Genomic DNA, 26,055 nt, shown 5'->3' with positions numbered 1-26,055 from the left:
CGCATCACTCAAACATTACCAGTGAAATCTGTTTGACAACCTGAACCACTTTATTTTATTTTAACTGAGGTGTGCAATTTTGTCAAATGACCCTTGGATCCAGCAGCAAGAAATCAAACACCAGCTTTACATTTTGTGCAAAATATAATGCATGGCACACGGGAAACGACTGACAAAGCAAATAAAGAAGTTTTCTTAAATTCTGTGTAAGGTAAAACTGAAAGGCAGAGATTTCATCGACTGAAAATTTAGGTCTTCAGTGAGAAGTGGCAGCAACTCCCAAATATCTCATTATTCTCCCCGATTTGAAGAAGCAAGTTTACATTAAACAAAAAGCATACAGGATAACACAGCATGTAACACCAAACCAGCATTTTGCCAAATATGCTAATATGTTCTCTTTCATGTAAAAGTCATAAATACCTCAAAATGAACAGAGAAACAAAATTCAAGGTTTTCATTGCCTTACTTTGACAGACTGTTTCAGCAAAATACTAGATGGTTAGGTAAAAGTTAACCTTAAATAAACAATATCAAAACTGTTTCATCAGAATCACGTAGCAATAGATGTGTATGGACCATGAGTTCATTATACTGTTTAACAAAAGCACTATTTAAGAGCTTTTACTGTTCAGTACAGTAAATTAACTGTACACATTAAGAAAAAAATGTGTTATAGTAGGAAAACAGTAAACTGGTAGTTTGAGGGGAAGCAAAATGACCATTAAGAAGGGAGCATTTGAAAAAAAAAAGACAGCGACCTGGCTTCATAATGGTGTTGAAGGTTAAAGGATTGTAAATGTCAGGTCACAGTGATAGCTGCAGATCTGACAGCACCTTGTAGGTCATCACAACACAGCGACTGCTTGTATCAATTCCTTAGTTTTTTTAGTGCGATGTCTGGGGATGGTGTGAAAATGCTGTAAGCTGGTTGCATTTGCTACAGTAGATTTATTTATTTTTGCCAATTTAGTGTCATAATTAAATAAAACAAACATCTTGCAGTTAACTCTTAAAGTATGTTTTCATAAGGTCCATCATGATTCATGCATGTCTTTTATTTTGGAGGGTTTTTTTGGAGTATATTGATAGTAATTTAAAAAAAATCTAAATCTCAAAGGCTGTAATTAAAATGAGTATTTTTACACCTTATCTTCTTAAACAGCTGCACTGTACATATCCAGAAGGCTCTTGGGTCAGGATGTTTAGCAAGCAGCAAGTCATTTTGAGAGGAAACAAACAACCGGTCTGAAAGCTCACAAAATATTATTTATATGATTCTATTAAAAAACACCCTCAATGTAAGCAAACAACCGTGTTAAAATCTATGTATGCACATATCAGGATCCAAACCCATGTAGGTCATTTCACTGTGTAATTTAATTATGTAATGAAGGGATTACTGTCACCAAGACTGAAATCTGGGGTAACGGATTCCCTTTGAGTGGTTCTTCTTCTCAAATGCACTTCAAACCACTAATGCTGGTCAGGGTGGTTAAAGAGGTCCTTATACTCCGATGGGACTGCTCCTCAGCACTTACGAGTGCAGGTGCTGAAAAAGTTTGATTGTAAAGTTTTGTGCACATTATTATGGCAGCTGATTCTGGCTTTGCACAACTTCTTGATGACCAGGTGGTATATTATCATGTGTTTGAGGGCGACCTTGCTGGGCCTGGTCTTGATTTTCTTGTCCATGGTGTTCCTGTGGTATATCCTGAGGAGCTTGGGGTGCAGGGTCATGTCTTTCGGGTGCAGGGTCATGTCCTTCGGGTACAGGGTGATGTCCTTGGGGTGCAGGGTCATGTCCTTGTTGTTGGGCCTCATGCAGTTGGCTGTCAACTGCAGGGATTTCTGGGACAGCGTTCCCTTCAATTGTAACAAAGAGAACAATTTTATATTCTCAGAGGTTAGACCTTTAAAATCAAACCACTATCAAAATAAAAGTAGGAGAAAAACAAAATCAACACTCACCGAGAACCTCTGGAGGAGGGTCTACTTTCTGTGACTTGAGCCGTTCCATATGCTCAACTGCCTGTAGAGTTTTAGTACATTAGAATTCATTTACTACATGTGGACAGACAATTTGATTGCTTAAAATACAATATAAGCACGGCTGAATCAATTGGTAAAATGTGAAGGTTAGGATGTGGGCAGATTGATGCACTGACTGTAAATCTACAGAAGCAAACCTTTTTCATTAGTAGTGTACCATTCCTTACCTGTTGTAGCTCCATTTTCTGTGCATTAAGCTGCTCCTGTTGTCTTTCCAGCTCATCTCTCTGTTTCTGGAGGTCAGAAGCCTTCTGGTTGAGATCTTGTTCTTGCTGAGCAAGATGTTCCTCAAACTCCCTCATCTCGTCATCGGTATAAGCCTGGTTCTGCTCCAAGGTCTGAAGAACACAGAGCAGGTAGGAAGCCATTTTTTACAGTCCTGCTTCGTTTAACCAAATGTTTCTGAATTAAATAACTCCTAAAAGCTGTTATCATGATAAAGTGTCATCTAATGTTTCTCACCTCCCAGCTATCTGGCTCCAAGAATTCTTTCTTCTTAGTAGCAACAAGGAACTCATCCAGAGAGACCAGCCTGTCTTTATTTGAATCCACCTGTGACACAGACAAGAGCAGAAAGGCTTTTAACACTAGTTGTATATTTTCTTATTCACTGAAAGGACTAAGGCAGATAAAACACAGTGGAGCCTGTTTAACACAAGATGCAAACCCAGCTGAGACCGAGAATGAGGTTTAGGTGTCTTTTCTATTTTGTTTCTGTAGTCACTAAAGTCAGTCATGTGACTTTAGTCACAGGCTTTGAATTATGGAGACTAACTGTTCATACGCATAAAGTTTTTGTGCTTCCAACCTTTTAACAAACTGATGAGCTGCATTAAAGGTAGTAGAGGACTGCGATTGTGAATATTACTACATTAAAATTAATGATGCTAAATATTACCCTATGTATATTTCACACACAGAACAATTTTGGCCAAGCTAATCCAGGATCGGCTTTTTCACCTGCATAGTTTCAGGAAAACAGGTTGCTGAGTGCAGCGTGTTGTACCTCATTCATAACATGCTCTCTCATACGTAGCCTCTCTTCCTCCATCTCCACCATGTCGTCCTCCTCGTTGGTGGGGTCATAAATCTTTTCGAGCTGAAATCACAGAGGCCCACAGTCAGTACAAAGACCTACTCTGAAATATTTACACATTTTCAGAAGCCACAGCTTTACCTCTTTGGTGAACAATGCCTCCAACTCCTGTTCATCAAAGAAGCCATCTCCATTTGTATCTGTATTATAGAAAAAGAGAAAAGAAGGCGAATGTGCCGTGTTCTAGTACTGTATGTTTTACAGAGCAAATTACGTATGTTAGTAAATGATAGTACAGGTCTTACCATGCAGGTTGAAGAATGTCTTAGGATCAAAATCTTCAGGATCTAAGCCATCAGCTTCCTCCCAGACCTCCTTCAGCTGATTCTGACTACCCTGCATCATTGAAGTAAAAACACATTTGATTTCCAGATTGAGGTAAAAGGAATACTACAATCTGGACAAAAAAAAAAAATCCCAACAAAATATATCATTTATTTTTCTCTGTGCACCTTCGTCACTTACCGGGTGGTTGACTTTAGGGTGGTCGGCGTGCTTCTTCTTCATCTCCTCATAGTGTTCCTCCTCTTTCTTCCTCTCCTCATCATCCAGTGTTTTCAGGTGTTCTCGTCTGTCGTGCTCTTTCATCATTTCGTACCTCTTGAACTCCTCGTGTCTCTCTTTGTCATAGTTCTCCAGATCTTTAGTGGCCTGATGACAAATAGAAAACAGAAATTGTTCAACAGTAATAACCACACAAGGCTATACCCAGCAAACAATAATGCATCAGCTGGAAATGTCACTTAGACACAGTCGAAGTCAAAACAAGAGATACTATTCAGAACATTAGACTACTTCCAGACCCTCAGACCCTCACAGTAGTAGTAAACGAGATTTTTCAGGTCTATGCCTGAACGTTTCTATACATCAGCGCACTTCTGGAAACCATCGTGAAAAGCCTTTTTGTCTTAACATCTGAGACACAGATACAAGACTAAACGTATTGCTGTTTTTAAAAACAATAATGAAAAGAAGGTCAAATAAAAATAATACATCTGCCCTCTACACCTCAGTACTCAGTACTACCCTTTCCTTTCTAGTTGCTGGTAATTATAGTCATTCACCAACTGTGAAGCTTTCACCACCTACGGGCCAATTTTGGTGTGAATTAAGCAGCTGCATAGGTTCCTGTTTCCTCTTTCTCTCTACTGCAGGACTCCACTGTGCAAAGGCACAAATACTTTCAAGATGTTATACTTTTCATTAAGTATGAAGTAGCATTGAGCAACAACATTTACCGATCTGATCAGCCGATCCAGATCTTCCACTTCAAACGTGTGCGGGTTCATGTGGTTCAAGTATTCAAACTGTTTCAGCAGCGCTTGATGGTCCACTGCTATGTCTGTCCAGGGAGAAATTCAAATATATTACACATATTAAAACATATGAATACATAAAATAGAACTTTCTTTTATTTACCTCTAAAACAATCAATTTAAAGATGATTTAGAGCCTGATACTTTAAACAGAATTCAAAATGAAATTATTTTTGTTTTGCACAACTTACCATTTCCTCCTTCAAGGTCCTGCTTGGCCTTAATCAGGGTCCGGAGTCGGTTTACCTCCTGCCTTTTTAACTCATCTAGTTTTGTTCTGACGTGATGGCTGACAAAGTCTAGCTCTTTGGCCAGCTTACCTTGCTGCAATATAAATAAATTGTGGCAAATTAAGCGATTAAAACAATTCTGAAACATACACTACACTTTTACAGCAAAGCATATTGTACTTTTGCTTACACTGGGTTAAACTTTGCAGGAAGCAGTGCATGTACACGAAACGAGTATATTATAGTGACTATTGTCTTATATAAGGAGCTGGCTGAAATGTTGTGCCACTGCAGTAAGACCAAACCAACAGAAAGCGGGGTACCTTAATGTCTTCCATGTCTGTATTGTGGAGCTTTTCCCTGAAATGCTGATCCTTCTCTAGAAAATCAATGACTTCTCTGAGGTAGCGGTCATAGTGGAGTCCAGTGTCCTAAAAATACAGTAAATAAAATGAAATTTAAAAACGCCAATAACATGTTACATTGGGTAATCAAATCCTATTTTAAACATTTCTGATATATATCTATATTTATATATACAGTACAGCATCTCTATCTGTATATGGGTGACAAATTAAAGAAAAATCCAACCAAAAGTGTCTGAGCAAGTACAGAAAACACCACCACATGACAAATACAAACTGGGTTACCGCTTTCAGTAAAGATCATATACTTAATATCTAAAAAAGAGCATTCCCGTGCAATCAGCACTGAAACTATATTGTACTTGTTTAACCTCTGTATGTCAGTATTTAACCCTTCCAGAGGCACAAATGAGTACACAGATAACAGTATTTGGGCACTAAACAATCTATAGCATCTGAAACTATTGTACTGAGAAATAAATTGGTTTGTGAGATCACAAGTTTTAAAGTTTTGAATAAGAGAAAGAGGCCATTTTTCCAATAAACTTAGCAGGGGCATACTTACTACAGTGTACCACCTATGAAATAGCTAATAAATAAACATTAATAAATCGTTTATTCTGTGAAATTATGTAATCCAATCCCACAAAGATTCTTGAAGCCGCTCATCTCTATACACATTGTTTTAAGTTTAAAAAAAAGGAAACAAATATTTTTATAATAAAAAAATCGTCTTATCCTAAAAATAATGACCAAAATTGTGAGTTTTATGCCTGACTTAAATACTGTTAAAACGAATAGATAATGAAAGCCAAATAAACACAATTATCTCCCTGCACCACTGCTGAAAAAGGGTCGTTATTTGATACGACATGTATTATGGTTTGTGGTGAATTTTCAGCTTGCGTGCAGTGTAAATATTATGTCTTCTTCCTTACCACACTGGCTGGAGGCTCTTCAGGCTTTTTCTCTGGTTCTTTGACTTTCGTCTTGTCGATGCTGATGGGCACAGCCTCCAAACACAACAGCTGGACCAGCAGCAACAGCAGCCAGCCGGCGAGAAAGGCCCGGCTCCCCCACATCTACAAACGAGAACAATCACTATAGTGCCGGCTGAGGTGACGTGTTTTAGATTTTACAATATCTGGAAATATACATTCTTGAGTTTTGAGTGCGTAAGCATCATCGTGTACCCAGCTTCCTCATTTTTGATCTTCCTCGAGCAGCCCATCTAGTCTCCACACACTGCAAATTATTGGCTAATAATAATAACCAGAGGAAGCTGTTGGTGTTAGCCTTTAGCACCGTCACTGACATATTTAGCGCTTCGGTGCCAAGCATGGACAAATGAGACACTCATGTAACGTTACACCGTGTGTCTGAGCAGAAGAGCTTACACAGCATTTCTCCCACGCTCAGCGTGGATTTTAAAGCTTTACTAAAGAGCCCCATAGACAGATATGTTGCCAGTATACTCACTTTATTATGAACACAGGACCTCATCTACTCTACCTTCCACCCGTCGCTTCCTCTCAGCTGGAGAGGTATCAGCAGCTTCCACCAGCCCGCTGGACAGAGTGGCTCGTTTGGTGGTTAACTTGATTGGTCAGTTGGGCGGTCTGTCAAACGCACTAGCATGTTGCGTTGCACTGAATCGTACGTGGCGATATGACAGCAGAGCAGGTGGGCGGGTCTTTTGGTTTGTCATCTACGGCACCGGACGGAACGAAAATGAGACGGAAAATTCACGCTGGGGATGGATGAAACTCGTGATGCTGAATGACTAATTTATTTATTTAAAACACACAGTTGGATTTTTTTTGTCTTTTTCAAAGTATTACGATTTTAATTCAAATTTTCTAATTATTTGCCCCTTTCAGTTTTTCATTTTTGTTTTCAACTTAGTTCATTTAAATTTAGTTGCTCCGGGCTTTTTTTTGTTAATCAGTTCTAAATATAGTTTTTGTTTATTTAATACAATACACGAACATTTTTCATTCATTTGTCAGAATATGTTGCAGATTATAAAAACACAGTTTGTGAAGGCGCTTGACATCCCAGTCTTAAAGATACAGAACTGTGCAAACACTTCAGCGACCCCTCATTTTTTAAATATTTTGCTAGGAAGATGGGAAATATGCGCAGTGATTTATTGAAGCACGCATTTAAACATACATTTAGATGCAGTATAAAAGGCAAAAACAAAGTTCTAACAAGATGGAAAGTGAATATTTATTATGACCACCTTTATTCTACAACAATGAACTTTCTTAGGCAAGCTTTCTTGCAGTTTCTTGAAGTAGTATATAGGACTCTCAAAGCTCTTCTTTTGATGTTGGCTGCCTTTTGTTCGGTATGATCCCATTCATACTGCCATCAGTTTTGATATTAATTCCACTGTCTGAAATGCAGCCCCCAAACATGAGAGAGCCTCCACTGCGTTTTATAGATAAACCATCTGAAAAATGGTCAGGTACAAGGCCAGAAAATGAGTAAAGGACCATCCAGTGTTCAAAGAAAAACTTCAAAGACCTTCAGAAAGTCTTTTATTAGTACAAATACTTTAAAATAAAAAGTGCAAATAGAGTACTTGAATAAATGTATAGCTAACCAATTCCAATGTTGGGACTTCACCAGCAGCTTTAAGCATTTAATGCTTTCTTCAGTCAGTGTTTGCTTTACTTCCTGTGGAAAAAAAATCCGCCTAACTGCAGTTCTGCCTCAGCTTTTTGAGCTCAGGAAGCAGCAGTCTGTGATTAATGGGACCAAGTTCACCTCTTAACCCCGGTCCTGTTCACTGGCCTCATGGGAAGATCTTACATTAAACTTTTGTGTGTGTGTGTATGTGTGCTTATAGAAGATCAATCTGTACTCATCATCTTAGAGGCTGATTAGCCATGAATAAATGACTGCTACTCATTTTCTTTTTTTTGTGTCTTGCCTTTGTTCAGTGTGTCTGTAAAGATTTGATCAATTTTTTTGTAACTGTAACTGTTCATTATAGAGCCACAACACTTTACAGGTGTGTAGCTGGGATATAAATGAAGGTCATGTTTTAAATATCGGGGCGAAAAGAAAAGGGTGCACAGTCGTTTAATCTATGTGTAACTGGTGTTATAATAATATTTTCCATAGTGAATGTGAAATTCACAGCTACTGCAGTCCCACCGCAAATCTGTAGCAAATCTCAAACTTAGTCCCGATTGGTGTAGATTCAGCCATCTGTATCGAAAGACCATAACGCCAGAAGAGGGCGCTGTTGCTATGTGCTGGCTGCGTCGACTATTACCATCATGTTGACTTCTGTAAAGGTACTGAGTGACTGTTTGGCTTAACTGGTCAAATATACTTAAAGGCAAATGACACTAACATCAGCCATGAAATTGTACACCTTGTTAGCATCGATCCCTGCTGCTGTGGTTTAATTACCTACGAATCAGCATATATGAAAGCCTAATTACAAAGGAATTATTTAAACTCTGTTCTGCTTTTTCATGCTACATCTTCAACAGCTGATTGGACCAGGACTGAAAGAAGACTTAGATCCGCTGCCTGCAAGTTCTATAAACATTAGCTTTCTACTGGAATTATGGATGACAGAATAAAAATACAATGAAGACTTTGGAGCTTTGGCAGGTCCAGCAAGACAATGAATCAAATTTCTATCTGGATAAGTGAGGTTATGACTAAATATAACATCCCTGCTCTTTAGATGACAGTGTAATAGTTCACTGAGTTGGAAGGCAATTATTCAATGTCATAGATCATAACTGGAATTGATAGTGAAAGAACACTAGAGTGGATGGGAAGATCAGCATTTCTTTTTAATCAGCCACTATATCATAAAATGTGCTGCATAATGAAAAGAAGGCTACTGTCTAAATATTACCCTACAGAGAGTGTAAATAATGTAGGAACCTGTACACACTCATTTATATACCTTACTCTGCTGACATGAAGGTGTATTTAAAAAAAAAGCATTTCTGAAAAGATGCTATTGATTTCCAATAAGGGCTTCTGCCAACTAGATTAAGATCCGAATGATTCCTTACTGAAGAGCTGGAAGTCAGAACAAGAGAATCTTTATTTCATTTTCAGCTCAGCACCTTTAGCGAGCATAAGTAAGTGATTCAGCGGGAGGAGGCTCTCTGAGGAGAAGACAATAACATTGAGTCACCTTGCTGCATTGTGAGCCTCTGGCAGGCAAGAGGCAGGATTCAGCAGCAGTAGCAGCAGAGAACATACTGCAGAGCTGCGCTGGCCTGCGCAGCAACTAAGTGTGTATTTGTTTGTGTAAATTAGCATGTATAGATGGATGTCTACATAGTGGGGATGATAATAAATCATAGCAAGGTCAAATAACAGCAATTGAGTTTGGCTACGAGATGATTACGCTGCAGTGCGTATGGTGTTTCAGCACTCTGTACCTGATTGTGCAGACTGGTTGAGGAATACACAACAAGTTGAATCAAATGATGTTTGGTGGTATTAATGATTAATTTAGACACTGTTGTATTTAATTCTGTTGCTTGTGTCTACCTGACCTTTGTACAGTACAGAGGAAAAGTTCCAAAATGCATCACATTTTTATCTGCAGTGAGCTGTAACTGGGTAGTGATGTTATAATATCGTAACAGATATAATAGTACATTTCATTATTCACACATTTTGTTTGTTTCTTTAAGAAAAAAATCTAGCTTGGCATGAAAAATCTCTGATAAATCTGCCTATGTACGGCACTACAGTACTGTGCAAAAGACAAAAACATTTCTTTATATTTTGAGGGAGCTAGCCTTTCTTGTACCTTTTTTTAAAGTGGTCTTGAGCAATCATTTCAATTTTTTTCTTTGGACTTTATTTGGATGACCTATAGCCAACTTTAAATTGTATCTTTAGGCACTTTGTTACTAGCAGTAGAAGGATGGCTGTCAATACACCCTTCTTAAGGAAGGGAAACAGAGAGAAAAGGCTGAGGTATGCCAAATTAAACAAAAAACTGGGCTAAACATCAGTGGCAACATGTCTTATGGAGTAATGAATCAAAATTTGAAATGGTTCAAATCCTCATCAATACGTATGGATGAGGTTAGCATGGAGGTCGAGCAGTAACTATCCACAGCCATTTTTAAATGACAGTGGAGGTGCTGCACCTATTTTTTCATTTTGGTAGCAAAATATAAAAAAAATGAGGAGACTCATGACTTTTTTTTACTGTAACGTCTAAGTGTACATTTGTGAAAAATACTAATACCAATTCTTTTACTGAAATGGTTCCCTGGAAGTAGATCTTATTTAGTTAATAATTAGATTATTACATGTCATATATGATCAGAAATCCTACAGGTTAGAAATAGTTTATGACCCAATTTTGTTTTACTTTTCTTTCATGTAGGTAAGAATTTGGGAGATTTTAAGTTAAACAGCTTCTGCACGGCTGATAAAGGCAACGCTTTTGAGAAAATTTTATCCTCCACTATCTTTAAAAAGCTGTGCCTTGAACCACCGGGGAACAAAAAAACATCCCCGAAGTGAGTCAGAACCAGTTAAAGCACATGGTATTACACAACGAGGGTCATAATAGTGATGATACATTAGTATAAGAGAGCTTGGGATGATAAGATGAAACCGTGCCGCTTGTCTTGTTGTCTTTTGGTCAGCAAAATAGCTCCTGTGCCAACACCACTGTGACTTTGAACATTGTCTGCCCAGTGAAAATTTATGAGCAGCGGCGGTAAATTGGGCAGGTCTGTTTGATGCAGTGTAAGCATTATTGTAATGTGTCATGGTCAGAAAGGCTTTCTGTCCTTAAAGCTTGACTGCAGTGCCAGTGAAGGTGATGCGAGGCTGACAAACATCACCTAAAGCTTCCAGTACAATTAATGCAGGGACATAGATTCAACCTGACCCGCGGACGTTCTCAGCACACATTTATATCCTCACGTTTCACTACTCCAGTCCTCTGTTTTCCCTTGGAAGACAAATATCAAAATATAAGCATTTATCTGTGCTTACTCTTATATCACTTTGTGTAGTTTTTATGTGGTACTTCCAGGGTCATTCTTTCATAAAAGGGAAAAGACAGTTTCTATAAAATTTCAGCAGAACTCATTTGCTTGTCTTCTTGTTCTCCTCTATTAATGAAAAGGAGGGTTTTTTTTGGCAAGAAACCTGAATCAATAGACAACTTTATCTACATTTGTATTATTTTTATCGTTCATTGTAAAGATTGTTTTAAGAAAATTTAAAAAACAGGGGTTATTGCGATGTTTATTTATATTAAATTTATATTAGTCTAAACTGGTGATGTTGGTCCAGCTTTAATTAAAACAGCCTTACAGAAGACTCATGGCATTTTCAAACTGATATTTACTTCATGACTCACGTGCTGGAGTTTTTTAAGCCCCAGAGCACCTAGCCCTGAAAATCTTTTATTTATTTATTTTTGCATTTTTCCCAAACTATTAATAATCTAGGTGGGATTGATGGTGGGAAAATATTATTGCTTGGCCACCTGTTAGTAATGAATGGTCAGATGAACAATAACTTGTCTCAGTTGTCTCTGTAACGCAGCACATCCTTATTGAAGTGCACACAAGTTTGACACACAGGCACTGTGTGTCAAACTAAAGAGCTTTATGGAGGCTAGCCTGGCTAACTCATTCCCTAGCCTGTCTTCTGATAGAACAATATGCTAGAATTTACCCTACAATATTGTAGGGTAAAATAGGATTATTTAAATCTAGTTTGTTGTAGCTCAGTCAGTGTGATCAGTAAACATGCCCCGTCTTGTGGCCACCCAACAATATCTCACAACTTCAACTCATTCCCACTCGTGGCCTCGGGTTATTGATCCTGTGCCTGTAAGCTGATAACTGCTGGCCATGCAAAAATATCTCATGGCCACCGACCGATACTTTTATCACCTATGTCACAAAAGCAGCTCTATATCAAAAAAGCAGATTAGAAACTTTTTAGGGATACTTTCTCCCTTCAGACAGCACATGCATTTGTGTTCTGCACAGAGCAAAACTCATTTAGAAAAGGAAAACCCATACTTCAGTCACACTCTGTGATGAACGCTTTTTTTAACTGCAAAAATTTTAATTATAAGTTCATAAAAACATCAAATGTTTTGTGGTAAACATAATTATCCATGCCCCAACACACATGTAAACTCAGTCAGCAGCTGCAGTTTCTCTTGTGGCACTGTGCACGTGCACAGGCAGAGCAGATATACTAGAAAAGGGAAAGGCGTAGGAAGTTATTAGGGACTTCTTTTTCCAGTCTGCAAACTAAGTAAGTTGTTAGCTGTTTTTTTATTTTCAAGTTTATATGGATTGTTGCTAATTTGCCACAATCGTCTAGGTCGTGCTGGCTGTCCATGCTGTTTTTAGTAGTCTGACATCAGGCAGAATTGTCAACTCCTTACACTTTAATCTGGACTAAGCAAACAAAAAGGAGGATAGAAGAGTCAATCATACTTGGATATGTGTTGACAATGCAGAGATAATATTAAATAAAAAAATTGAGAATAATTATCTGAAAATAACAGAAGAAATGCACAAAAACCTCACTGCTGTTATCTGCTGTCTGATTTTTGTGTTATCCTTTATATCAGGGGTCACACAGGAAACTGGGACTGTTATCGAGGGCCATGCCAACAAGCTGAACTCAATTCAGCCATCCACTCATCCATCCATCTTCTACCACTTATCCGACTTATAGGGGCTGCAATAAGAAGAGATAAGATAATGTAAAGGTGGATTTAGAAAAGTTAAAACATAATAAAACACAGACAATATAAAAGCAAAGATGTAATTAAAAACAAAACAAATGTCCATATTGATTTTATTCCTTTATATGCTTATCGGTGTGGCCCTCCACAACAGTCCCAGTTTCTCATTTGGCCCATTGGGAAAATTCATTGCACACCTCTGATATAAAGGATAACACAGTAATACTTAATTAACTAAACCATAGAAAGTGGTGCTTAAAAATAAAGAGTAAATGGAAGATGTGATACTGCATTTCCTTGATGGGGAACACAGAGCCCCCACCACCAATATGCCCATGAAACCCTTTGCACCCATGTTTCTCTCATTGCATTTCACTAAAATGATCAGTTAAGCAGGATGATTTGTTTCAGCTTTATTTAACATATACCCACAATTCTTTGAAAGCGTGCACGTTTTGCTTTCATGTGTGAATTACAGTACAACTACTTTCACAACTGGGCCACCCAAAAACTGAAATCATTTCAATCACCAGCCTTGAAAAGTCTCCATTCCCCAGCGCCAAAGCTTTTATCCGGTTCATTTCTAGCTCACGCACTATTTTGTGCTTGCACTTCTTTGGTTAGGCTTTATTAGTTTATTAATTTCTTATGCAAGTATCGGCTGTGTTTTTAATCATTTGCCAGACCGCTACTTATGAGGACCCGGTTGCTCAACAAAAGAGTCTCGCAGGGGAGGTCGTCTGTTGCTCTGTTTGGTATTCGTCCCCTTTAAAAACTATGCAGCCCTAGCGGCGGTATTATGTGGGCTCCCTGGAAAAAGTCTGCGGAGAGGGAAAGGGGGGACGAGCCGAGCTGGAGTCGAGAGATCATGGCGGCACCTCTCGGACGGGACACCCTACCTGACTACTGGTCTTATGGAGTTTGTCGAGATGGTCGAGTCTTCTTCATTAGGTGAGCCGTTTTACTTGTTCTGCTCTGAGTACTTTACGAGGCGGTGTGAAGGGATTTTTTCTCTCCCTCTCGTTGTTTAATTAGCGTTCAGTAACAGGTGTCTTTCTTGCAGTGATAAAACTCAAAGCACTACTTGGCTACATCCCCGCACTGGCGAACCTGTTAACTCTGGACACATGATACGTTCAGGTACGCCACAAATTATCTGATTTTGCAGGATAGCAGCAGGATATTTTGCTTTTGCTGCAGTGTGCAGCGGGTCGCTCAATGTGTTCTTGCTCGTGTTATAGATTTACCAAGAGGCTGGGAAGAGGGCTTCACGGAAGAAGGAGCCAGTTACTTCATCAAGTGAGTGGCTTTTGTGCATTGTTGCCTTGTTTGGTCGTGTAGAGAAAAGAAAAAAAAAAAAATCAACCCATGCAGGCTGGTTGAGTTGATCGGTATTAAAGTGCTCTATGTGGAATGCTTTCCTCCTCCTCTCTGCTGCTCTAACACGTCTGATGCACTATAACAACCAAACTACATTAAAGGTTGTATTGTAAACACACTGATTTATCTGAGAGCTGCATGTAGATGACAGGGAAAGCACACAACAACATATGGATTAACTCACTAGGGTCCCATTAGATAGGTGAAACCAATTATCTCTGCCTGCATTGTGAACGGAAAGTGACAGAGCCTAGCAGGACAGGAAGAAAGGCTATTAAAATTCTCCTCACATCCACCATGCAGGACCTCTACTCACTCCGATAGGTGTGCAGACTTGCTGTGTGTAAGTGTGTGTGTATGTGCAGATGTGAATGAGAGAGAGAGAGAGAGAGAGACTGTAAAGGTTGGAGGAGAGGGGTGTGACCATGTGGTGACAGAGATGTATGGCATGATTGCATTATTGAAGCAGAAAGGACAGAATTTTCAAAGTCACATGCAGCACTCTGAAGTTTTTTCCCCGCTTTTTCTCAGATTTTCACGTTAAAGCAGGAGGATTCTGCATTAAATCTGGCTTCAGGTGAAGCCAACCAAAAGACATGTTATTTTGAGTATCTAGAGCTACTGTTGCATTTACTGTAGATTATATTATGCAGTGGGTTATTGGATGCTGGTCTGCGGCTGTCAGTGTATATCAGACAGTTACTATGATGGGAACCAGTGCAGTAGAGCAACCCGGAAATCATGCCCAAATCAGTCAGATAAGTCGGGCTAACATTAAAGCCTACTACGACATAGCCTGGAGATGTCTGCATTGATGTAGCTCATTGTTACAAATCCCACCTCCCACCCAGACATGTTATCCCATTGCCCTTTTAATTCGCCCCAGTTGTTGCAGATGCAATGGCTACATGGAGAATTTTACATCCTCATAGCTGCGGTCTCAGCATCAGGCTGGTTGTTTCTCAATGACATATAGTACTCTGCAGATACAAGTGAGCAGCTCTGTCTTACCAATGTGGACACTTTGTATCAATGACCTTTATATTCAGATTTTAGTATAAATTTGTGCATCCGAGATGTTGCAATAGTCACACATATCAAAGCACACAAATTATTTCCTTCTTTTACTTTTTCTGTATCCAAAGATGCTTTTAAAAAAGGCCTTTAAGTGGTTCCAGCTAACAAATTTGTTGTTACTGACACATATTATGTACAGAATAAGAGTCTTTGTTTTTCCCCTCATTCACTCACTTTTTCTCTGTAAGAAGTGAGAACAATACAGCAGTGAGGCTGTGTGATATATGGCATCCTAAATGTCAAGGCTGCGAAATCACTCTTCTACTTGTTGCCCGTTTGGCTTTGTGGAAGGATCCTGTTTTGCTTTAGTTTCTTTGTTTTGGAGACCTTATTTTCTTGTGGGTTCTTGCGGTGGAACGGAACTCACCAGCGCTGTCTCCTGATACCATTCAGCTTATTAAGAGCACCAGCTGACATTTTTCCATGTAAATGAAAACAAAATGATGCCAAAAAAATCTATCAGCTAGTTATAGTACACAATATTTGCCCTTCAACTTCTGGGGTACCTTGAAGGTCTTGTGGTTTGTGTGGATTAGGCTTGCACTATTGCATCACTTGCATGCTCAATTTGATTAGGATCGTTAATTTTGGGGGTTATGTCATTGCCTTATGCTCTTGCATCTCTAAAGCCGTTCCTGTGCAGTTTCTGAGGTGTGATGGCACTGTTAGAGGCTGTTGTTGGTAGATGTGCTTGGTTTACAACAGCTATTGGTGCTATGCGTCCCAACAGAACTTATGATGATCACTATTTGTTGATCTCTGTCATCTAATCTGCTTTATTAGATTGCATTAAAAAAACTTGGATAATTTGGTAATTCAAACCTCATGATGACTTTCAAAGGCTCCACCATAGCTTCTTTAATATATTCTCTTGAGTAAACAACTTGTAGGTCAATTGGAATGAAAGAGTTAGCATCCAAATGTAATTTTATCTGTTTAGAGATCAGTTTTTCTAAAAAATGTGATAATGATTGTTCAATAAATGCTGGAATATAGAAAACAAAAAGTTACCAAAGTGCACATTAAAAATTCTTATTAGTTTTTAGCTGCTCCACAGATGTCAAATCGTGGGCTTTCTAAACCTAAACGGTGTGTTGTTAATGCCTAAACCTAACCAAACAATCCATTTTAATTAATTTATTATTTAAATCATACAGATGATGTCTGAAAAAATGAACGTAGGAAAGGTGAGGGGAGGAAGGCAGGACAAAAAAACACACTTTGGAAGAGAGCCAGAGATTAATAATGACTAATGATTAAACACCCACATCAGCCACAGCCTATTTCAGGGTAACTAAGGGAGGATTCAGGGTCACCCGATCCAGCCCTAACTCTATGCTTTACCATAAAGGATAGTTTTAAGCCTAATTTTAAAAGTAGACGGTGTCTGTCTCCTGAATCTAAACTGGGAGCTGGCTCCACAGAAGAGGGACCTGAAAGCTGAAGGCTCTGCCTCCCATTTTTCTTGTAAAACCACAAATAAGCCCACAGTCTGAGAGTGAAGTGCTCTATTGGGGTGATAGGGTACTATGAGGTCTTTAAGATAAAATAGGGACTGATTACTCAAGACCTTGTATGAGAGGAGAAGTCAGTATGAGAGAAATATGCTCTCTATTTCTAGTCTTTTTTTGGACAATCTGATAATAATGATGATTTACAATACTCTAGCCCAGAGGTAATAATGCATGAACTAATTATTCCTTATTTCATTTTTCGCTCCCCCTTTGTCTCTTCTGCTGTCAGCAGAGATGCACATAGGCAGCTTTACTCTCGCCACCCCACCGCTAGCACTGCAGCAGATGGATAGCAGTACAGTAACAGCCAATATAGTAAACTGATGATAAATCGAATAAAAGAGTAAAAGAGGGGGTTTGTCCTCTTAGTCAGACAAAAAAGAAAAAGAAAAAACAAACAAAACGAAACTAAATGTGTAATTTTCAAAGCTGTTTTAACATTGCTATTTTTTTTATTTCATCATGTTAAACATGGGCAAATGAAGAACCAATCAAATTTTGGTAAACTGTGAAATTGGACAATGACCTTATCAAGAGAAGAGCTCTCAGATTTTGTCAAAAGAATCCCTTAATCCTCAAACACATGGCAGATTCTAGCACTCACAAGCCGGGTTACTTATTACAACTTTAGTTGGCAAAGCTGAAACACTAATGACAGTGACGATGGCTTCACCTCAGACGCTCTATAAACAATGTGATGGGCTCAATTACTCAGACTATGCGTCTGTTTCAGACCATTAAAATGATTATGTATTAGTTTTTAGTTGACAGCAACTCAACATTTACAGTGTTTTCTTTATTCCACAGGGGTAACCATTAGTAATGATTTGGTTTTATAGTCTGTGTAGAAACTGAGATTTGTGTGTGTGTGTGTTTAATGAATAAATCTCACTTTAACATCAGCTTTTTTGAGAAACTTTATGAGTTGGACTGTTGGCATGTCTTTTTGGTATAATGCCCTTCTTTTCTTATCCCTGAGCTTTCCGGGAAGTGTGCAAGCCCCCCCCTCCCAAAAACAACAAAAAAAAAACCTCTGCACTGAAGTCCACATGGTGCTGCCCTGACAACAGTCAGTGGATTTGCTGTGTGTTGATAGTGGAACTTAGCTGACTTGAAGTACAAAGAAGGGATTGTTCTAACACCACGGCTATTGCAAAAACTCACGTTTACGTACACCTCACTGCTGGTAAGCCGTGCAGCCTTCAGCCCTTAACTACCTGGTTAATGGTTACTGATGTTATCTTCAAGTTTCCAAAAGTGTAATGTTTTCAGATTTTCTCAGCTGATCTGAGAATGATTTACTTATGCTCACATGTTGTACAAATTAAGTATAGTTTCATTTTACTCACAGCACTCCTGAAACACCCACATTATTTTGAGGATAAAATTGTCCAAGCTAATGGGTGAGACTTTTGTCATTTGTGGCAGCAGATTGAAATAGAGTTCGTCAGGCTGTCATACTTCCAGCAAATCTCCCAGGGAGTGACCCAATTTCGAAACCATCTTCCAAAATCAACCCGCTTCAATCCCTGAACATAATGTTACAGATGAAAGAGGTCTGTGTCTTTAGTCTGACGGATGTAGATCAATCTAAGTAAAAGGAAAGTAAGAAAATTTTGGGAAAAAGGTAACATTTTTAATAATTATTAGTTTTGTTTTATAGTTCCAGCTTTACAATGTCACGGTCACCAAACCGCTCTGTGTCTATGTGCTTAAAACAATCATCTCGGATCACTCTAGGCGCCAGCGGAGAGTGGCGCCGCACATACCAGGTATAAATATTGGCTATCTGGCATGAAAAGAAGTGTGGGCTTATCTGGATTGCTCTGGGCTCACTAGGCCAACGACCCTTACTGTGAAGTCCTGAATACCCGGCTCCCATTCAGTCTTTACTCTGAAGATTTGTGCCAGCATATGCACTCATGTCTTGAGTCGCGGTTGTTCACCCTGTGGACAATTCAATATTTGTTCCACAAGACATAAAAGACATGATATTCTGAAAAAACAAAAACGAAAAAAAGATGCTTCATGTCATTACATTGAGGGCAATTCAGTACACCTGGAGCCCTGTCCAACCCATACCCTTCACATCCTGGTGGCCAACTTGTTTGGTGGGGGGTACCATGACAAGAAACCATCCACTCTTTATAGATGTTTATATTCTGTCTATAAGGAGGCAGATAGAGTGGTGGTGGTATTTAACCAAATGCCCTTCCTAAGCAAACCCCAAAGGGAATTTGTGTCTCATATACACACAATAATTACATGTAAGCCTATGAGAATGAAAAGGTTTTGAGTTTGCTTCTGGAAAAAACTACATTAAATTATGCCAAACTTTCTGCAAACACAGTTATAACTGACCTCAGGTCAGCGGGCAGCTTGTTCCAAAGAAGCAACCTCAGCACACTTATATCTAATTCTGGGAATAGTTCAAAGATCTGCACGTGATGACTTTTTTAACTTATCCTTGGCTGTTTGATTGTTTAGGTCTGCTTGCTTTGTTAGATTGTTCAAAATGTGGTTTGGCGTCAAATATGACAACTTAACCATGACTATGCTTTTGCAGTCAGGTCCCCTTGGTTTACAAATGACCAGCTAGAAGAGATCAGGCTCACAGACTTACTTCTTAGAACTCAGTTTTCCCGACTTTGTTTTAAGTGGTTCTGCTACATGTGATTTCTTTTATCTTTTGGTTTTAGTTTTCATGCTAATTGCCTGCCTCTAGTCTTTCATTTATTTAATTATGTCTTTTATTCTCTTTGTTGTGTACACATGTACACAAAAGGTCCTCTGAAGGTCCTTTTGTCTAGGCTTCCTGTTTAAAGCTACCCTTTGAGTATGCTGCTTTTTCACTTCTGTCAAAGCATTTTTTAAGCTCTGTTTTTTTAAAGATGCAAGTATATAAAGAAAGTTTCTTCTTTTCTTCTTCTTCTTCTTCTTAGTATTATTATCATTATTATAGTAAGCCCTGTCTCACTGTTGCATAATACATCAGGGACTGATGCCAAAGGACACTCTGAGAGCGCAGAGCTGATATGCCAGTGGCTTTGACACACAATAACAATTTTTTTCATTACACAAACTCATGACATAACATAAATTATAATATTATGAGTGATTACGAAACGCTGTGTATTATTATCTTATTACTTACAAAAACTGAGAAAACTGAGTACACTAAGGTTCACTTTCGACCACTTCACTGGCACTCACTGAGAATAAGAAGTGCAATTCTATAGCTCCCCTAGGGAGAAAATTACCACGCCGAGGTACAATGGCGTCCTGTTGAGGACACGGTTTACATTGTTGAAGGGGTTAACAATGCTGTGGGCCAGTCCAGGCGGAAGTGTTTGAAATCCACACTGAATCACTCTTAGCTTTTACACCAAAAAAGGGCTCTCTCAGCTTCTTTCTCAAATTTAGTTGCCTTTTCCGTCAATAATTTCATCGTTGCCTGAGATTTCTGATGAATATTTATCTTGCTTTTGTCCCAAAGCTTGTTATGATTTTAGTTTGTGCTTGCATTTTTTTTAAAATAGTTGACGTTTTTGATCAGTGCTGTGAGTTAATTAGCCGTGAGATGTTTTGAAGCAGTTTTTTTTTAAAAACAGGAAATGGAAAATAAAGAAGTTTAATGTCCCTACGGGCCTTTATCATAACCCTGTCTTAATGAAGCTGAAGCTTTCTTTTTTCTGCTAACACATCAAATCCGGGCCTCACTGCTGAGGCCACAACATGATTGCCAAAATAGATGGAACAAACCAGGTCAAAGGGGCGATAAACAAACTTTTCCTTTCCAAAGCTTTTCTAACGTGTAGGTTAAATTAACTGTAAGGGTTCATTTGTCTTCTGTCAAAGGGGAAAAAAAGAAAAAAACTTGAAGTATTATACTTTTGGTTCCTGGCATTAAGTTTTAAAGTTTTAAAGTCAAGTAAAACTTAGTATGTGTCTTTGTACAGGACCCTGTATGAGACAGCTAGTCTCTGACAGGTCATCACTTAAAAACAGTTGTTTTCCCAACTGGTGTTCCTGGGCCCTGAGGCAGGAAGCTAGTCCTGTTTCTTTGTTTCTCAGTGAGGCAAAGAAGCAGAAAGTCTCGAGTGACCTGATCAAACCTTTCATCCTGTCAGAAATGGTCAACTCTCAGATTAAGTGATGTCAGATGTTATCCTTGGATGTTAAACCTTACCAAAGTCATCTATTGACATCAGTAAGACCAACTATAGTTGAACGACCTTGTGTTTCTGCGGGTTGTAGTTGTAAAAAGTACATGTTTAGAAAGTTTCTAGTGCCATGGGAGGTCACGAAGAAACATACGAGGATCAGTGCACAAGTTTTGTTTCAACAAAGCATCGGTGAAGGTTGGTTTTATCTGAAAATCGGCTCTGCTCCACATGTTTCATTTGCAGTATGTTTTTTCTTGCCCACCTGTGCCAGCTGTGTTTGTTAAACTGCATCCATTAGGCTCTACAGACTGCTACAGGAACCATACTCTGTGTCTTCAGAATCTGATAGCATCACTTTTAATGTAGCTTAAGCTCATTTGTTAACTGTTTATTCTTGTACTGTACAGCACTAACCACTAAGCAGGGATTCTGACATGAGTGCATCAAGTTACCACACATATATCTTCTAAAGCATTAGATGGTAAAGCAATTTTCTTAAACATTTTGAAAATTTTAAATTATAGCTGAAACAAAAACGATACGTTTGTGATAGGGAGTAAAACAACACATTGAAGGAACTGCTTTGCCAGATTGGCTTTGTCTTTTACTAAACTACTGACTCGGGAATATATTAAAAACGTTTATTGAAGCATCAACATAATTATTTTATACGTACTCACTGATTAATCTGGCTAATTCTGAAACAGTATGCGACGTTTAGACATTCTTATTGCAGCATCATCAGCTTAGCTTCTATATTTTTACTGGTAGCTTAGCTTTTGCAAGCTCATTTTAATTAAACTCGAAGATTCTTGTACTTATCTTACACAGCTACACCACTTGTGCTGTACGGCTTTCCAGAAATGTTTTAACTGGGATTATATAACTAAAAAAAGTAAATGTTTTCTTGTTTAAATTATGGTGATATTGTGACTGGGGAAAATAGTGGTTTACTCCAAAGCTATACAAAATGATGGGTTTTAAAAGAGCACTGTCAACTCACAATGTGGGGTATGTGGCGGTTATATGTGGGGTAATATGTGGTGTTTCAGTGTCAGCACAGCTGTGTTGCACCACTGATATACTGCCACTGATGTGGCGAGAAAGAGAGAGGAGGAACTTTTTTAGTTCTCTTTCTTTTTCAGTTACAGCAGACTAATGAAATACATTAACTAACTGAGCAGTAGTTTAAGACAACACTCCAAAAATGTGATACTCGGGTCTTGCAGGGGGTCAGTTGAGACCTAGAATAATTCATTACCAATATTGTGGTATGGATGGCAGACAGTTCATGTTCCAACCCCAGAACTAGGGATTTATAGTCGACTCCTGTTTCGAATACTTTCTATTCTGAGGCTTGTGATGAGTTGAGTTTTTAATTATTTCATATTTCATGTTGAGGAAAATTTCATGTAGGTCTGTGTGTTGCACAATAGTGCTTGCTGAGGCTAGTCGTTTTTATGTGACTTTACAAAATGATTGTGGGTTATTTTGTAACCTATAGGTGTCTATTTTTTTTTACTTAACAGCCCTTTTGTGGTATTCTTGGAATTAAAAAACACACCCAACAGGCTGAATGCATTGCAGGGTACTGGAAACAGCAATATGATGTATTGCTGTTTTGCCAGCCTGCCAAAAATCTTATTGGATTTATTTTTTTTTCTTGTTTGAATCTCACTCTCACACACATGCAAACTACATGGACAACACAGACACACAAACAATATGATAAACTTGCTTAGAAGTGTGAATCATTAATCTATGAGAAAGGCAGCGGCACACCTGATAATGTCATCTTAGCAGCAAATGCACGGACAGTGAAATTGATATTTGGACTCTTGGCCAAGGATTTGCAAATGTGCTGCTGGTGAGATAGCAGGTGCTTTCACCTCTGCTGGGTTCTTTATGTCGACTGTTGTTATTATCAGTAGATCATGTCTAAAGCTCTTATGTTTCTGCATCCATCTTCACGACTTACGTGTGAGGCAGCCAGGACTTTTATTTGAGGTCAGAGTGATTTTCTAAAAAAAGGGCTATATTGTCAACATCATGTCCACAATGACTTATTACAGGGTTTGTGGCAGTTAAAAAATAAATAATGCTCAGTATTGCCTGGGCCTACAAATAGGGATGGAGACTGAAGCAGTGGACTGAATAAAGATGATGAAAACAAAGAGCAGATTTAGTGTCTGGTACAGTAAGCTTTTGTTCTGCAGAATACAGAGGAAGCTTTCCATCAGGCCTTGTTTGGACTGCAGGCCTGAGGTGTGCGCTGGTTGATGATGTACATTATGTAGAATGAGTCATTCACTGTCTAGATGACTTGAGCAGGTTGAGAAGTCAGAGCTGGAGCAGCAGGAGTCAGAGCAGAAACAGGGCAGGGGAGATGCCCGAGCTGGGATGGGGACCTGCTGTTGCAGTTGTCTGCCCATCAGGCACGAGACTGACGGGGCTGATCATGAAACAAAGGTGGTTGCAGAGCTGGAGCTCTCCAATTTGGAGGAGAAGGAGAGGCAGGCTGAGGCAAGGTAATACTTTTTTTTTAGCCTTGAATTGTATCTCTGTGCCTGATTAGTGTTTTCCTGTCACTACATTACTATGATTGTGGTAAAGCATGCCATCTTTGACTATAACTAGCATGCAGGAAGATGTGACAGAAATTGAAACATGCAGCATTTTTGTCAGCTATCATTTACAACTCTTTTCAACTTATTAAAGAAAGAGGCTCTGGATCGTAGTAATTTCAGCTGCCTCTCTGGAGGAAAAGCAGTTTGTATACCTCTCTCTGATTAAATTCAGATGACAGTTCTTTCTGCCGCATTCTGTCAGAGCCCGAGTGTGACTGGAGCCACTGCAGAGAGAAGCAGGTCCCACCGTGTCCTCATCTCACCAGACGGGTGACAGGAGAAGTGATTAGTTAGCACAAAGGAAATGATGGATGTTCCGTAACATGGGAAAAGAAACGAAAGAAAACTTACATTTTGTTGGTGCAATACTTTGTATTTTATCCAGAGTTTGCTTTAAAGTGATAAGCAGTATAAAGATTAAATGTGAGCAAGTGCTCCTGTGTTGCCACGAATACAGGAAAGCCACTGGTTTTCAGTGATTATGTGTCCTGTAAAGTAAAGGTTTATGAGCTGAGTAAAACATCTTTTAATTTTCTAACTAACTACATTTATAACATACTCTGAATCTGCAACATAGCATGTGCTAAAACTGCCACAAACAAGCCACAAGGGCAGTTTATTTGAATTGAACTGGACTGCTAGGCTTTCTTTGTAATGTTTGCATGGTCTACATGTGACTCTGTGGGTTTCCTCCTGCAGTCTAATGCTCTTAATGTTAGGCTAACTTGTAAGTCTAAACTAAGTGTGAATATGAATGGTCTGTCTCTCTGTGTTAGCCCTGTGATGGACTGGTGACCTGTCAAGGCTGTACTCCACCTCTTTCCAGTTGTCAGCTGCGATATGCTCCGCTGCACCTCCACCCCTTATCCAACCCACCTGAACTGGATTAGCAGTTAAAAGGATGAATGAATACACTTATTGTTATTAATTATTGTATTCTAAATATTACCAGTGGCTTATAATTTAACATAAAAGAGCTTTAGCTCTTGCTTAAATTAATACAGCCACACAGAGTATTCTTTATTAGGTGTTTTAGCCGTTTTCTTGCTTTTAAAAAAAAAAACCAAAAACAAAAAAACAAGCAAACACACAAAGCTGCGGGTTATGACAAACTTGCCTGGTACGAAAAGACAAACAGGAAAAAGTTTGTGACCAGTGTGCAAAGTGGAGCTGTCAATTGAGTGAATATCAGAAACACTGCCAATGAGCGCTTTTGTTTCTCAGTTTCTGCTTGTAGCTGTATCTAACACAGCTGTGTGCTAAAAAGTGGTGAATGTGAATGCTATATATGTCAAACATTGGCAGCTTGTTGTGCTAACCCAAGTGGAGAGAAATGGAGAAATAACGTTATTATAAAATTGCTTATTAATTGCTACAGTGCATCCTACAAAGCACATGATCCTACATCCTACATGCTCTATCTCTCTGCAGATAAGTTTCTAGAAATGTCTAATCATGCTGGGTGCTTTACTGCTGATATATTCCAAAAGGCTGAAAAACCAAACACTTCAATAAGCTTATGTTAGCAGCAGATTGAGTGTATGAGCTGTGAGAAAATGTTGCTTATTGTGGATTACTTGATTGAATATTGCTGTTTCCATTAATGGAATATTGAGTGCGAAAAAAAAGGAAAAGAAATGAAAAGACTGGACCGACCACTGCTACTGAGAGCAGATGTGAGGGTTTGAGCAATTTATCTCACTGCAGCATTTATCGAGCACATTGACCACACAGCTGTGTGATTTCTTGCAAACCGATCCAATTTAATTTGCCTCAGTGCAAAGATGCATGGCTAATTTTGTATTCATGAGCCTTTCCTCAGTGCTTCTTTTTTCTATTCTAAATCTTTGATTGATTAATTAAAACCTGCTGTGATCTGGCATTACCTCTAATCATTATGTTTAAGTTATATAGTGACAAAAAAGTGCTAATTTTAAGCAATGTATTCATGTTTTTAAAACTGCAGTTTCTGCGATGCTGCACCGGCTCTCAACTGTCATCGGACCAATGAGACCTGCTGAAGCACTAGCAGGAGAACCATGGTGCTGTTCTGCATCTAGCCACTAGATACTGCTGTTGCGTCTTTGTACACTTCACCAAGACACTTATTCACAGTTTGGTGGTTTATCACACATTTTTTTTCCATCTCCACCAATGACAAGGTCAGATAACGGAGATTACACATAAAGTGTTGAATCAGGTATATTTTTTTATTGTGGTTTCATCCTATGACAGCATCTAACTCAAGCTTGAGTTACAAGCTTGTTTTGTTTTTTAACGAGATATAATAATTCACCATTCATCTCACAGTGTGATTACCCCTTTCGTGTATTTTTTCTGTAATGTATAGCTAAATGTCAGAACATCCCGTCTCTCTGAGCTATTTGAGAGTCTGTTAATTCAAACCTTTTTTTGTTGTGTTGTGGGTTTCCTGTTTGCTAACCGGATGGATCAGATACAGTAAATTAAAAACCTTAATTTGTTATACGGTAGCCGG

At 38.8% G+C, this 26,055-nt stretch overlaps 2 protein-coding genes across 9 annotated transcripts in view; one reads left to right on the top strand and one right to left on the bottom strand.

The window, feature by feature from the left end:
- Positions 1-31: 31 nt before the first annotated feature.
- Positions 32-6,655, bottom strand: nucb2a (nucleobindin 2a). The gene is made up of 13 exons (XM_006780208.3): positions 6,539-6,655; positions 5,998-6,141; positions 5,018-5,125; positions 4,656-4,788; positions 4,387-4,490; positions 3,614-3,799; positions 3,394-3,484; positions 3,230-3,288; positions 3,059-3,151; positions 2,515-2,604; positions 2,220-2,390; positions 1,972-2,032; positions 32-1,866 (listed from the first exon to the last, which is right to left on the bottom strand). The coding sequence occupies exons 1-13, from the start codon at positions 6,560-6,562 to the stop codon at positions 1,589-1,591; spliced, it is 1,542 nt and encodes a 513-aa protein (XP_006780271.2). The 5' UTR covers positions 6,563-6,655; the 3' UTR covers positions 32-1,588.
- A 6,938-nt stretch (positions 6,656-13,593) lies between these two features.
- The window catches only part of plekha7b (pleckstrin homology domain containing A7b), a 76,024-nt gene continuing 63,562 nt past the window's right edge, over positions 13,594-26,055 (top strand). For 5 of the 8 annotated variants that reach the window (XM_087839523.1, XM_087839512.1, XM_035905157.2 and 2 more), the window contains exons 1-3: positions 13,613-13,745; positions 13,858-13,934; positions 14,036-14,093. In XM_087839523.1, coding sequence (XP_087695649.1) covers positions 13,663-13,745; positions 13,858-13,934; positions 14,036-14,093 — 218 coding nt within the window. In that variant the 5' untranslated portion in view covers positions 13,613-13,662. Of the gene's footprint in view, positions 13,746-13,857; positions 13,935-14,035; positions 14,094-26,055 lie in introns of all 8 variants that reach the window. The other 3 variants (XM_035905155.2, XM_035905145.2, XM_087839521.1) reach the window with 1 other exon arrangement.

The sequence above is a fragment of the Neolamprologus brichardi genome, chromosome 1, assembly GCF_056152115.1.
Source record: "Neolamprologus brichardi isolate AB-2024 chromosome 1, ASM5615211v1, whole genome shotgun sequence".
Taxonomy (NCBI): Eukaryota; Metazoa; Chordata; class Actinopteri; order Cichliformes; family Cichlidae; genus Neolamprologus; species Neolamprologus brichardi.
The sequence above is the reverse complement of the archived record's forward strand: the minus strand, read 5'-3'. Positions and strand labels throughout refer to the sequence as shown.